Raw genomic sequence first — 15622 nt, 5'->3', positions numbered from 1 at the left:
AGACACTCATAACTCTGTCCCTACATATATATATACACACACACACGTTCACCCCACAAACCTGTCTTGCAGAATTACATTTTATTTTACTCAAACACAGCATGAATCCATGTAAGATTCTGTAAATCCATTTTTTAGATGAGTATCAGTCTGACCATTGTGGCACAGACAGTCTCACACAGGGCTGCTCACACCTTAAATGAGCCGACATGACACCAATTGTTAAAGTTCACTGAGCAGGGAACTTTTTAAAAAGTTCTGCAATTTTCACATGAAATAACTGAAACCAACATGTTCATTCTAAAAGATGAGAGACTTAACAAACAATCCAGGTCCTTTTCAAATTATAATTTCAGTTACATCACACAGTAAACTTTTGCTATAAATTCTGTGTCTTACAATCTTATACTCCACAACCACCTGATGAAGGAGCAGGGCTCTGAAAGCTGGTGTTTCCAAATAAAACTGTTGGACTATCACCTGTTGTGTGATTTTTAACAGAAGTAATATGAACCTGCTATTACCTGCAGAGGGGGCAAAGCACAAAAAGGCATAAGGAAATGCAAGCAGGGATGGTGTGAGCATCCAGGTCAGATCAAAGTGAGTGAGCATAACGTTAGTGCGCGAACAGCCCAAAGATTCCAGAGGTGAGGTGACAGTGACAGCGACATCAAGGCCACCTTTGATGAGTGTGGCATCAAGGAGCCTGAGCAAAACTGAGCAAATCTAGCAAAACCCTAGCAATGGTTACCCAGGGTGGAGGTTGCAGGTTGGAGTCATATCTGGCGCTTAGGAAAATGGTTGTGGTTGTTAGAGGTCAGTCATCTTAGCTCCAGGACATCTCTGCAGGAGCTCCTCAGCGTAGTGTCCTGGGCCCAACCATCTTCAGCTGCTTCATCAATGACTTTCCCTCCATCATAAGGTCAGAAGTGGTTCAGTTCTGAGGAAGGGTCACTGGACCTGAAATATTAACTCTGATTTCTCTCCACGGAGACTGCCAGACCTACCGAGCTTTTCCAACAATTTCTGTTTTTGTTTCAGAAGTCGGAATGTTCACTGATGATTGCACAATATTCAACACCATCTGCAATTCCTCAGTAACTGAAGCAGTCCATGTTCAAATGCAACAAGATTTAGGCAATGTCCAGGCTTGGGCTGACAAGTGAAAAGTAACATTCACATCACACAAATGGCAATACAAAACAAACAAGCTAACCACTGCACCTTGACATTCAGTGGTGTTACCGTCACTGATTCCCCCACTATTACCATTCTTGAGGTTTATAAAAACAAAAGGGGCATGGAGAGGGTAAATACACAAGGTCTTTTTTCCCTGGGTTGGGGAGTCCAGAACTAGAGGACATAGGTTTAAAGTGAGAGGAGAATAATTTAAAAGGGGCCTAAGGGGCAACTTTTTCACATAGAGGGTGGTGCATGCATGGAATGAACTACCAGAGGTAGTGGTTGAACCTGCACAAATACAACATTTAAAAGACATCTGGATGTGTATATGAATAGGAAAGGTTATGAATATGAAGATGGATATGGGCGAAGTGCTGGCAAATGGGATGAGTAATTTTGGATATCTGTTTGGCATGGACAAGATGGACCGAAGGGTCTGTTTCCATGCTGTACATCTCTATGACTCAATGACTCTATATAACTACAATTGCTACAAGAGGAGGTCAGAGGCTAGGAATACTGCAATAAATAACTCACCTCCTGATTCACCAAAGCCTGTCCACGACCGAGAAGGTACAAGTCAGGACTGTGATGGAACACCTGCCTAGATGAGTGCAGCTCCAATAACACTCGAAGCAGATACCATCCAGGACAAAGTGCTTGATTGGCATCACATCCACAAGCATCCACTCCCTCCTCTACCGATGCTGAGTAGCAGCAACCTCTGTAAGATGCACTAGAGAAATTCACCAAGGCTCATTAGGCAACACTTTCCAAACCCACAACACTTCCATACAGACAAGGGAAACAGATATCTGGGAATGCCACCACCTGGAGTTCCCCTCCAAGGCACTCACCATCCTGACTTGGGAATATATTTGTTCCTTCATTGTCGTTTGTTAAAAATCCAGGAATTCCCTCCCTCAGGACATTGTGGATTAACCTACAGCATGTGGACTGCAACGGATCAAGAAGGCAGCTCACCACCATCTTCTCAAGGCCAACCCAGAACAGGCCAGCCAATGACACCTACAACCCACAATTGAATTATTTTTAAAAAATGCAGCCTGGTCCAGTCCATGAAATGGGGGCACACCCCTGGGCACATCATATTGTAGTGATAGTTGCTGGCACAGCCTGAGGTGCAGCACTGAAATACAGAAGTGTCCTATAAATGGATTGAGATGAACCATGAGAGTTCTTACAGGTTGACATTCATTGGATATCAATGTCTGTAGATGTGTTGTGCATGTAGCAAGTGCCCATGGAAAGTGCCTTGAGTTGTTGCTAACCGGTGTCCAACACGGAGGTCGTGCAATCGCATGGTTCCCACTCTGCTTTCCGTACTTAACGTTTGTCTGGTTAGATAGGATGCTGACTATCATGGAGGTACATTTCACCATTAAGGCACTTAACAGGTAATATTCCCCTTTAATTGACAACTTAGCACCATCTAGTGAGAAACTCAACATGACATTTGTCAAAAGTATAAACGATGGGCCAAGTTTCTCCCAACACTGAGATGGCCCTGATCAGCTTGATTCTGCCAAAGATTCACTGTTGCCAATGTCGTTCAGACCCCTTTAAGATTCTGGGCATAGTTAGAGACAATGAGTAGCTCTTAACACTAAACTACTCTCTCACCAAATTCACAGGATGTGGTCAAGCTCTGAAATTTATGGGGGCGGGTCACCATCCCAGAAGGAAAGTTGACAGCAAAACAAGAGACCAGAAAGAAGCCTGACCTGCAATGATAACACATTGTGGATGAGCTGAATGGCCTAAACCAGACCCTTCTGCCCCTGACTGGGCAGGAAGACTCACCCTTGCGAGCCAATAGCCAACTTGAGTAAATCCAGAGTATTATGTTAAATTGGGTGGCATAATCATGATGTTAGTCATGCATCCCCCATCAGGATGGTGACAGGATGGACTGACACAGGGAATGGTTGGTAGCTAGCAGACTTCCAACAGTGAAGGAGTAAATAACTGAAGTGGTGAGTTCTAATTATGTAGCTGCTTTATCTGGATGATGTTGCGTGTGGTTGGAGTTGCACACATCCATACAAGTAGCAAGCATTTTATCAGACTCTTGATTTGTTGCTCACAGGTGGCATTAAGACCATGTGGATTATTGAGGTGAGTAATTTGCACCACAAAATACTCAGCTTTTGATCTACTTTTGTAGACATGTGTTTTGGTGTATCATGTCAAATTACATTTCTAGTCAATATTGATGCTCCACAATGTTACCGCTGGGTCATTTGGTCACGATAATGCTATTAAATATTAAGGGAAGGTGGTAAGACCCTTCTCTCTTACTGAAGATAGACATTGCCCAGGGCCTGTATGTCAATGCTGCTTGTCACTTTTCAATCAAAGTTTGTATTTTCTCCATATCATTCTGTGTGCAGGCACAAAGTGCTTCCTTTTACAAGAAGATATGGTGGAACTGAACAAAGAGCAATTATCAGTCACCATCTGCAATTTGACCTTCTGATGGAAGAAAGCAGCTGAAGATGGATTAGGCCCAGGTACTCTGATGGGGAAATCCTGCAGCAATGTCACTGCACTGAAATAGTTGACTTCCCATCAACCAAACCATCTTCCTCTAAGCTTGATATGACTACAACAAATAGAGTTTCAAAATGGCTTCAATTTTACTTGGTCTCCTTTTTCCCACAGTGATCACCGGGAAGGTTCCACCTTCTCAACCTCATCCCTCACCTGAGGTCTAGTGACCCTTAGGTTGAATTTATCACCAGTTGCCTCTGTCTAATGAGAGAGCAGTCCTATGGTATCCTGGGACGATAGCAACCTCACCTTTTATCCTGAACAATGCTTGGATCTCAAGGGCACCTACGCTTCAACACTGGAATTCATTTTTTTTTGCTGCAATGCTATGACTGTCTGGAGCTGAGTGATCCTGGTGGAACTCAAACAGAGTATCAACAAGCTGTTGGAGAAAACCAGTGTCAACAACATCTTCTATGATTTGCTGCTGTCTAAAAATAGACTGATGGGCTGGAATCTGGTTGGGTTGATTATTACTTCATTAACAATTTGTGAATAGTTCTTATTATTGTGAGTTGCAACACAAGATTCTGGCAGACATTCCACTGAATGTCATGTAAGTTTGTGCAGTCTATATTAAACCAGAATAAATGACCCTTTATTTCCCTGAAGAAATTGTTCTTCCGGTTGATCATGTATTCTGGTAGCTTTGTTTTCCCAAAATAGCAAAGCTATCAGAAGGTAAGATCAAGTTCAGTGAGGATATGTAATACCTTTACTTCCTGAAAAGAACTCTCAATGTCAAAATAATGAAAAATGTTTTATCTAAATTTAAAAGTTCTTTGGTTAACCAGAAGAGGGAATAATGGAAGCACTGCTAACCTAAAAAATCTACTTCAAGAGAATAAGTGCATTTTCACCTTTCTGAAAATCCTCATGCTAATGGCATTCTATAAATACACTTGCAACAGGCTTTCTGGCAAATGTTTTGGTTGAACGTAGCTGAAAGGCCTCAAAATTAATTGTATGAAACTACTGATGTAAGAAACTACTTTGTTTGTACATACACATAGAGTCATAGAAATCTACAGCACGGAAATAGGCCCTTCAGTCCAACTCGCCCATGTCGACCAGATATCCCAACCCAATCTAGTCCCACCTGCCAGCATCTGACCCATATCCCTCCAAACCCTTCCTATTCATATACCCATCCAGATGCTTTTTAAATGTTGCAATTGTACTAGTCTCCACTACTTCCTCTGGCAGCTCATTCCATACACATACCACACTCTGCATGAAAAAGTTGCCCCTTAGGTCTCTTTTATATCTTTCCTCTCTCACGCTAAACCTATGCCCTCTAGTTCTGGACTCACCCACCTCAGGGAAAAGACTTTGTTTATTTATCTTATCCATGCCCCTCATGATTTTACAAATCTCTATAAGGTCATCCCTCAGCTTCCAATGGTCCAGGGAAAACAGCCCTAGCCTATTCAACCTCTCCCTTTAGCTTAATTCTCCAATATCCTTTGTAAATCTTTTCTGAACCCTTTCAAGTTTCACAACATCTTTTCGAAGTATAAGAATTACTGATGGACTGTGGTTGCTTGAATTAATATCCTCACATTCATAAAGATGTTAAATATCTGGATGAAGCTGTCTGTCTCCCAGCAATGTGTGTGTGGAGCTAAATGGAGTTTGTTCTCAAGTTCATTTTACAAATGAGAGTAGACTCAAGTAGAGTTGCCTGGAAACAAGCACTTGAGGTGTAACTATTGGAGGATAGTTGGTGCAATTAGTTGTGAGAAGGAGGTGGACGACAAACATAGCTTTAGAAAAGATTCAACAGGAAATGCTTCATGGTTTCTGATTGGAAGAAGCAAGATTAGGGGAATGCTGCCTGGAGATATGTTACCTGACACTCTGTCCAGTTATAGTGTTTCTCCAAGATCGTCCATAGTTTCAACAATCACATTAGTGGGTCTGTGGGAAAAGAACCATCCCTTGGCCTAAACTCAGATAATGACTGATCACTTGGACAATGCACTTTCGATTGAACTGGAGCCATTAAGATTTGGAACCATTTAGTGAAATAGGAAGGAGGAGACTTAAAAGAAGAAGGAAGCAGAAAACTAGAGCAAGCATCTGACTGCATACTTTATTATCTTTAGCATGTTAGTCAATACTTCCTCTTCTTACGTTCTGCAGCCTTGTTCTTTATGCTTTTGAAGAGTGTACACTGAGGTCAAAAGGCATTACCAATCAATTTGAGGACATTATGTACAGTAACAGCTCTGAATGTTGTTGGCATTTATCCTAATTAATCCTCAAACACAGCCAAAGTCACTCTTCACTGCCCATATACAGGAGGCAGCTTTCCTGTTTGCAATTATGTAAATGAAAAAGTAAATTTCACAATAATGGATAGTTATTCAGTAGTTCTACTACTTGTAAACAATAGTTGCATTACAAGTCATCTGCAAAAATAACATGAGCTCATTCACATTGACTGAGTACAACATACTAAACTGCAATTATAAATAGACCCTTGTGGTTTAAGTCTGACATTTTGCCAATGCAAATGCTTTCCTTCAAAGGTAGTGAATCAAAAATATCTGATGGTGCTTCATCTCAGTAGCTGCTGCTTTCGTTTACATGTTTTGAGGAAATGGCTGGCTAAATGTACAAGGTCACTTCATTTGAACATGCATTTGAGAATTACAAGTATTTGTAATACTTTGTAATACTTGTAATTTGTTTCTGAGAATCATTCAGATAGCTGTCTTTAATGAAAGGAACTACAATCAAATTCGAACAATTTTGCAATTCCTGGGTCTCAAAGAATAGTTCCTTCCATCAATAATTTGGAGGAATTACAACAATGAATTTAGACAAAACAATTGTCACAAAGTCTATTACACGCGTGTCAAAAGCTTATTTTCATGAGGTGAAAATGCACCTATCATCTTGAATAAATTTCCTGAAGTTAGCTGTGCTTGCATTACTCAACACAAGCAAGTACATTTTACATCTGGATAAACATTTCCCTTTATTGTGATGTTGAATGCAGGAAGTAAGGGCCCTACAAATGCGTTGCTGAACTTGATCTCACCTGCTGATTGTTGAGATATTTTAGGAGAATAAAACTACCCAGAATGCATAGTCAACTACAATAGCAAGTTCTTGTGGCAGTTATTTATTTTAGTTTAACATAGACTTCACAAGAGCCCATGACATATATTTTGTGGCAAGGTTGTAAATTGCAATTCATAGTAATAAAAACTATCCACACAAACTTAATTAAGTCAAAATATTTTCAAGAAGTTTTTGAATAACATGCCTGCATCTGAGTCTGGGGTATTCAGAGGATAAAGAGATAGCAGATGAATTGAACAGTTATTATATGTCAATCTTCGCTAGAGTGGATACACATAATATCCAAAAATAGTTGTAAATCAGGTATTGAAAAGGATGGAGGTGTTCAAGCAAATTACAATCACCAGGGAAGTAGTACTGAGTAAATTGTTGTAACTGCAAGTTGACAAATCCCCAGGTCACAAAGCATTTCATCCCAAGGTCTTAAAAAGGGGCAGTCAATGAAATAGTTGATGCATTGGTTTTAATTTTCCAAAACTCATTATATGTGGGGAAGGTTCCTTGAGATTGGAAAATTCAAAAGGGAGGGATGCACAAACCAGGAAACTACAAGCTAATTAGCTTAACATCTGTCATAGGGAAAATGTTAGAAGCTAGTAAAGATGTTATAACAGGGCATGTTATAAGTTCAAGTAAATTAGACAGAGTCAAAAGGAAATCATGTATAACTAAATTATTCAGAGAACCATAGAGCCCCTGCCGTGTGAAAGCAGGCCACTCAAGCTCACTGTGATCCTCCAAAGAGCATTCTACCCAGACCCACCTCCTATGACCATTTACATGGTTAATCCACCTAGCCTACACATCCCTGGACACTATGGGCAATTTAACATGGCAACTCCACTTAACCAGCACATCTTTGGACCATGGGAGGAAACGGGCGCATCCGGAGAAAACTCGCACAGACACAGGGAGGGTTTGCAAACTCCATAAAGGCTGTCATCTGAGACTGGAGTTGAACCACGCCCCTGGCACTATGAGATAGGAGTACTAACCACTGAGCCACCATGATGCCCAAGATTGGAACGTTGAATTAGTAACTTGCACTGTAGATAAAGGGGTACCAGTGGATGTATTGTGTTCAGATTTCCAGAAGGCATTTACTAATTAAAAGAATTTGCAGAAAATAAAAGTCCCTGGTGTAGGTGGCAACATATTGGCATGGATAGAAGATATACTCATGGAAGGATTTTAATATATTGAAAGCAGTTAACGGAAGCTTTAATGGACAAATGCCTGGAATAAGCAGATTGCCTTATGAGGAAAGGCTTGACAGGCTAAGCCTGTATTCTCTCGAGTTTAGAAAAGTCAGTTTATACAATTAAAACATATAAAATCCTGAAAGGACTTGACCAGGTGGTTGTGGAAAGAATAATTCATCCTGTGGGAGAATGCAGAACTCGGAGTTTTAGTTTAAAAATAAGGAGCCATCTATTTAAGAAAGAGATGAAGAAATATTTTTCCATCAGAGTGTTGTGAATCTTTAAAATTCCTTTCCTCAAAAGGCAGTGGATATAGAATCTTTAATTATATTTAAAGCAGAGGTCAATAGATTCTTGATTATCAAGGAATTGAAGAATTCTCAGGAATATACAGGACTGTAGAGTTGAGATTAAAATCAGATCAGTCACAATCTCATCGAATGTCAGAGCAAGCTCAAAGGGCTGAATGGCCTCCTCATGTTCCGTCTTCATATGTTCCTCTGTATGTAGAGACTGTTGCTACATACATATATTAATCTTATGCATATGAAGTTCAATTGTGAATTCCTGTGCACATTTAATATGGAAAATTTTCATGTAAACTAGTGCCACTGTAAATCACTCTCGCAACAGTGCTAGAAGTAAAAGCTCTTATTTTGCAACCACTGTCACTCCCCAAGATTTGCAGTGTAATAAAGTTGCATTGGAACTAACGCAAGTCTCTATTCTTTGAAATAGGTAATCCTATTCCAAACTCATGTGTCCTTCATATACCTGGATAACAGTGTCAAATATATTCTTAGTCACTGAGTGTGTTAACAACTGTGCAGACCAGTAGATGCTCAGGATTCTCCATTGCCCGATGAAACAAGAAAGAAACTTTGATATTCTCTATCTTATAAGTTTCAGTTAGTGATAGGAACTGAAACTTAAGGGGTTCAAATAAATATTCTGGCATACTACTGTTATAAATATGAGCTTTATGATGTTGTTATTTTTGGGGGCCGTGTCATCAATCGAGGATAACATGGAGTTATATGACTTGTTCTGAGGTCTGCATAGCAACAGGCCTTTGTGACATGGACATTAAATATTGAAGAGAGGAAGGGTCCGTTTTCTGGAAGGAAGGTATGAGGTGTTCATACTTACAGACAATGGCAGCAACATTTGTATTTACCTTAGTTAGCCTGTTAGTCTTCAAGATCTCAAAAAGGTATTCAGAATATCAAGTTGTAAACAATTATGCTTTAAACTGTCCATTTACTTCCAAGATAAAACAAACTTGGGGGTCTTAAGGAATTTTAGTCTTTCTACCAGCATACAAAGCCAATGTGACAGTCATTACTGCAGAGTTGAGCTTTGTAAAGCAAAGGGTTCCTAAGGTATTCCTGAAACATTCAGACACACCCTTGGAGTCAAAGGATCAACTTTGTGAGAATTTGAAATAAAGCTGGAGGATTCATTTAATTTGTGCGAAAGGGAGAATTATCTGGAAAACTGTGGAAGACAGTTTAGAATTAAAAGTTATCAGACTGGGAAAAGATAAGAATGGCAGTAACTCTCAGGAGCTAAAAATCACTTTGGACTGGTTCAGGGAAAATTGAAAGACTACTAAAGGGACAGTATTGCGTATACATGTGAAGTGGGTTTATTGGTTTTGTTAGAATTAAAAAGCCAAAGTTCTGATTGTAATTCAAAGTGGAAGTTGCTGACAAAAGAATATTTAGTCAGCGATGGTGTTAGTCTGTTTGTTACATTAAGAGTCTTTAAATATAACATCTTGCCATATCATTCTGTCAACTTTCACTTCTCACCATGTACACGTGAAAGTTCACTTTCAGCTTGAAGATTCAAGTTTCTTTCTTTAAAGTTCTCGATATCTTCATGAACCATAACATCTGCCAACCATAACACCAGAACCATGAATGGCTTCAAAGTCATAACTGATCTAATGTGCATCGCTTAACAATTAATGATTAGCATGAGGGCATTATTCTCCCCACCACTGACAACTTTGACCACTCCCATCAACCCTCTGCTCTCAAATTAGAACAATTCTCCAAAGCACTTGTTCTCTACTCTATTTAGGACTAAGGCAACAGATTGAGTTTTAGAACAACAAACTAAATATTTAATGTGGTATAATAAACCAGCAACAGTAACCACCAAAACACCAGTTTTAAGTAAAATGAAAAGGGGTACAGAATATTTATGATTAATTGAGTGCAATTGTATTGCTTTTAAAAGTATTATTATATAGAAGTTGCTTTGACATGTATCATTTGGTAGGATTTGCTACCAACACTACATAATTATCATTGTGTAAACCGGTATGCATTTCAAAAGGTTGTAATATGCAGCTGACTGTAACTTGTTATGGCCGAAAGACAGGAGTCAGTCAGTGTTGAGCATATCACACATTAATTTTGACACAAATGGGAAAAATTGCATGAAGCATAAATTAGGCCAAGAAGGTGGATTAGTCAACGCTGAAATTGAGCAAAAGTAACACATAAACATCATTTCTCAAACATACATTTTCAGTTGACAGCCACACTCATTCAGGAATTGAGAATTATTCTAAACATGTCAGTTTAGATTCATAATCAATAACAGTGTAAAACATTAAGAATTAAAACACCCTGAAATATGTTTGAAATGCGGAAACATTTTGGCAAATTGAATCCTGTTCAAACAACAAGTGGGAGAATTTGGTATTAAATGCTTACAGAGACACATCTCTGATTACAATTGCCACCATTTTATTCAATATCAACCTCAGATATTTCACTAATAGCTACAAAAGAACAAACAAATTCAAGAACATCAAATTTGCATTTATATAGTGCCTTGAACACAATGTCCAAAGATGCTTGTCAGAAAGTTTGTAAAGCAAACTTTCACAGCAAACTGTAAAAAAAAAATGAAATTAGGACATATGGCAAAAACTTGATCAAAGATTTCAATCAGCATTTTAAAGAAAGAGAGGTAAAGAGGTTTAGGAAGAGAATTCCATAGCTAAGGACTCAGGTAGCTTAAGGTACATAACCCATAGTGCATGGATTACAATGCAGAATGCTCAAGAGGTCAGAACTGGAGGAGCATAGAAAATCTCAGGTTTGCGAGGACAGAGGTTACAAAGTTTGCATTTGCTCCTGTCTTCACTCACCTGCTAATGAAACATTGATTCTTGTCTTTGTGTCTCTCAAGCTCAATAACCCAAGTTATTTCCCAACCCGCCTCCCATTTTTAACCGCTATAAACATCTCATCTCCTCATTTAGTTATTTGCTCCACAAAAAGCCTCTGCCTTAACACATTCCACTCTTCCTTTGTCCTTCTTTAAAAGACACTGCTTTGATATGCTTCCCCAAGGCCCTACTTTTTGTTCATCATTCATTTATTCTCTTCATGTCTAAGGATGTTTTCTCAAGCAAAAGCGCAATGTAACTGTAATGTGTTATTATAGAAGGCACATACCTGCACTACACTGCCATACTTTATCACCTCTCCATGTACTTTTTTGTTTTCCGTTTCATTCTGCTTCTGTTCCAGCTCAGCTGCATGCTGTGAAAAGAAAATTGAGGTGAAAATGAAGTTATTGCAACATCTTTTCCTTACTATCAATGAGACATCCAGAGATTTATAACATTCTGTTGAAACGGTAAAGTTACAGTGTAAACCCTCATGCTTAATTTAAACCAGCAACACAGTAAAGATTTATCCCTCTGAAAATCCAAGAGGCCAAGAACTATTTAAAGTAAAAATTAACAACTTTATTACTTAAATTATAACTGAGAATAATTAACGAACAACTATTTACAACTTCTTCCTCTAACCTATCTTTTACTTTCCCTTCTATAATACTCGTCCGATAAAACCCCGATTAAGATTTACTGAAAAATTCAAATTTCAAAGCCAGCCAGCAGTACATCTGTGCAGCTGTACAGCCAACTGTACATTGCTATGACTCTATGACTCTATAGTTGTCGAATTTTCTCTTTGCAAATTTGCTCTCCAGGTGTGTGTTGTTGTTTTTCTCTGTGCAAACTCCTTGTCTACATAGATACCTTTCAGAGAGTTCTGACCAGCAGCCTACATTTGTTGGTCTTTTGGCAGTTCTCCCTCAACTGTTCAATTTTTCCTGCTTTTTACCCCCAAAGCATCAGATTGTGTCATTGGCTTTAATATTGTCAATATACTAAATTCAAACTTGATTGGAGTTTGGGTTTTTTGGGGATATAATTTAAACTAATTGGCTAAATTTGAATTCATTTTTGTCTTCAAGCAACCAGCTATGCTAGCTGCTGGACTACATGTTACCTTGTATCTTATTCAGAGCACTTGGTACTGTCTGGTAGTTCTGCTAGCTTTTAACTCTCTTAAAGGTACAGTACACCCACATTTTCATAACAAAATGAACATGAAGCATTCCACTGCTAGCCTAGATCTGAAACAATTTTTCCTCAAATTTTTCAAACAACACCAATGACTCAAGAGCACTGACTAGCTACTCAGAGAACAACGGTCTTTCGCATGAGAATACCCAAACACGCTGTCATTAGGGCAAGAACCTGCTTATCCTCGGAGTGTGTACGTAATGCATGTACTTGCTACATTTCAACTTTTGTTGACAAGCACTTAAGCTTGTCAGCCCTTGCCATTTAAGCTGATTTTTCATAATAGCTATATGTAGAATTAACAGAGGCCAGGAGGAGATGATACATCCTCTCTACTTTAAAGGTCTTATAAAACTTATTCACATCAACACAAAATAAAACAAAAATTTCTTAATTACTTTCCTGATCACAACAGCAATTGATAGAGTGGGTATGAAATCATTGGATAAGTTTCAGTGTTGCGACAGAATTCAATGCTTACACATTCTGTGATTTGGTAAAGGCATGCTTAATTTTGGACTGCCAGAATCAAACTTTGTCTGAAATCTCAGATTTATTAAATGTCTTATCTCTAAATCATGTCGTAGAAAACTATTTTAAAGGGAAACTGTTTAAACATTCCTGAATCAAAATGGTTAAATTGTACCATGCACAATTTTCATTAGATTGTTTCATTTGAACCCAGTAGGCAAGAGGGATTGGATTTGCCCAGCTAATTATAGCAGACACATGGACATTCTTCAACTATGGTTAAAGGTGCATCTTTGCAAATTACTTGTGACTCTTCATAAACAGCAATGCAGTAATGTAATCTGTGTCCCAAAAACAGTATTACAAAGCTGTCTCAGAATATGTCATGTATACAAAATTCATGACAAAAATCAGAAAGCTCTCTGTTTGATGAACAAAGATTCTTAGATAGGAAAACAACTGAGGTAAAGTGAAAGGAAACTTGACTTGCCAAATAACCCACAAAAGCAAGACCAACCTCCTTTAGTAAAGCTGAGTCCACCACCCAATTAAATGACCTTCATCAGTTCATAATAATTTCAGAAACTAAAATCAAAAACATTTCAAAACTATTGCCAGAAACTGACAACTTCATTTTCATGAAACCATATCATTGTTCCTGTAAGGTTTACAGCGGTAAACAGAAAAGCTGTCACTGATATTACTGCCTCGGTACCACCAGTTACAGGGATGCAACAACAGATGCAAACCATAAGCATGCAGTTTCTCATTTGTTGATTATTTGCCATTCCTTGAACAAACTAAACAAGCTTGATACACTGTTCTTACAGTCAGAGGTAAGCATAAGTGTTAAACTTCCAACCTTACCATATTAAGTGCTTCAATCACCTCACAAATGGTTTTTCTATTTCTGGATAATAAAGCCCAGCCAATATTTTTCTGTTCTCGGATCAATTATGAGCTGTATTTGTGGCTATTCTAAACACAGTATCATAGGAGAAGAACTATTATTTATTAAACTAAATATATCTAAAATAAATTATTGCAATGGACCAACTATTATGAATCATCAAACTAAGAAATGAGAAAAACTAAGAAAAAGTTTTATAAGACCTTTAAAGTAGAGAGGATGTATCATCTTCTCCTGGCCTCTGTTAATTCTACATATAGTTATTATGAAAAATCAGCTTAAATGGCAAGGGCTGTCACCTACTCCTGATTGTCCTTAAGAAAATGATGGTGAGCCTCTTTCTTGAGTTATTGTTGTCCAAGTCGTGGAAGGACCACCATAATGCTGCTAGGGAATTCCAGGCAAAGAATGGTATTTAAATTCAATGAATTCATAAAGCTGGAAGGAAATGTCAGTCTCATTAATTGTGAACATTAAAATACTTGATTCTTGGAAAAGCCCATCTGATTTGGTAATGAGGTTTAGGGAAGGAAATCTGTGGTTGACTCTGAAATCACTCTGAAAAGAATCAAACTGCAACCTGCAAACTTTCATATGCTTTAGTCAACATAGATGCTTCTTCAGTTGTCTGGCTGAGGGAACATGTAATCTACAGCAGAGCAATTGACATCACAGGTAAGGCAAGGAGGCAGGCTCTGACTCCAGTCCAGCCAGAACAGGACTAAAAAACAGTGCTGTTGGCACCAAATCAGGTCCAGGAGAAAGTGAGGACTGCAGATGTTGGAGATTAGAATCAAAACACGTGGCAGATCAGAGTCCTTGGATGCTGCCTATTTGGTTGTGCTTTTCCAGCACCACACTGTTTTAGACCAATTGGATCCACAGTAGCTGTTCTGATAACCTCCCAAGCAGTGCGAGGTGTCCATGTGTGCATGTGCGAGTGTGTGCCTTCCTTGACCATCAACACTTAGGAGACCTTCGTCCAACCTGCCATAAATGAGGAAGGAGATGGGAGGCCTGTAAAATAAGGTGGGTTCTTGCTACGACCTGATGCTTTCTCACCTCTGCTGAACTAAGAACCAGGAAGAAGGACCCATGGATGACCTTCCAGCCCCACCTTCACGCAAAACACTTCAGTGACTTCCTAGTCAGAGGCACAGATGTTTCTGTGGCCAGCAGCGAAAAATCAGAATGGTGTGTTGCCTCCCTGGTACCAGGATCAAGGATGTCTGGGAGAGGGTGCAGAATGTTCTCAAAGGGCAGAGGGACCAGCAGGAAGTCATTGTACACATTGGAACCAATGACATAGGAAGGGGAAAGGATGAGATTCTGGAGGGAGAATAAAAAAAGTTAGGCAAGAATTTAAAAAGGAGATCCATGAGGGTAGTAATATTTGGATTACTCCCAGTGCTATGAGCTAGTGAGGGTAGCAATAGGAAGACAGAGCAGATGAATGGGAGGCTGAGGAACTGGTATACAGGAGAAGGATTCATATTTTTGGATCATTGGAATCTCAGGGGTAGAAGTCACCTGTACAGGAAGGATGGATTGCACCTGAATTGGCAGAGAGATTTGCTAGAGCTGCTTGGGGGGATTTAAACTAGTAAGGTGGGGGTGTGGGACCCAGGGAAATAGGGAGGAAAGAGATCAATCTGAAACTGGAATGTTTGAGAAAAGAAACGAGTCAAACAGTCAGGGCGGGTAGGGACAAAGCAGAGAACAAGGTAGGACTGATAAATTAAACTGCATTTATTTCAATGCAAGAGGCCTAACAGGGAAGGCAGATGAACT

The 15622-nt window shown here is 39.1% G+C and overlaps 1 protein-coding gene across 2 annotated transcripts in view; it reads right to left on the bottom strand.

Moving 5' to 3' along the window:
- itpr3 (inositol 1,4,5-trisphosphate receptor, type 3) overlaps positions 1 to 15622 on the bottom strand; it is a 274637-nt gene that overhangs the window by 177466 nt on the left and 81549 nt on the right. For both annotated transcript variants that reach the window (XM_043716798.1, XM_043716799.1), the window contains exon 4: positions 11531 to 11617. In XM_043716798.1, coding sequence (XP_043572733.1) covers positions 11531 to 11617 — 87 coding nt within the window. The remainder of the gene's footprint in view (positions 1 to 11530; positions 11618 to 15622) is intronic.

Source organism: Chiloscyllium plagiosum, chromosome 26 (assembly GCF_004010195.1).
Source record: "Chiloscyllium plagiosum isolate BGI_BamShark_2017 chromosome 26, ASM401019v2, whole genome shotgun sequence".
Taxonomy (NCBI): Eukaryota; Metazoa; Chordata; class Chondrichthyes; order Orectolobiformes; family Hemiscylliidae; genus Chiloscyllium; species Chiloscyllium plagiosum.
Note: the sequence above shows the minus strand (reverse complement) of the source record. Positions and strands in the feature narration are given on the sequence as shown.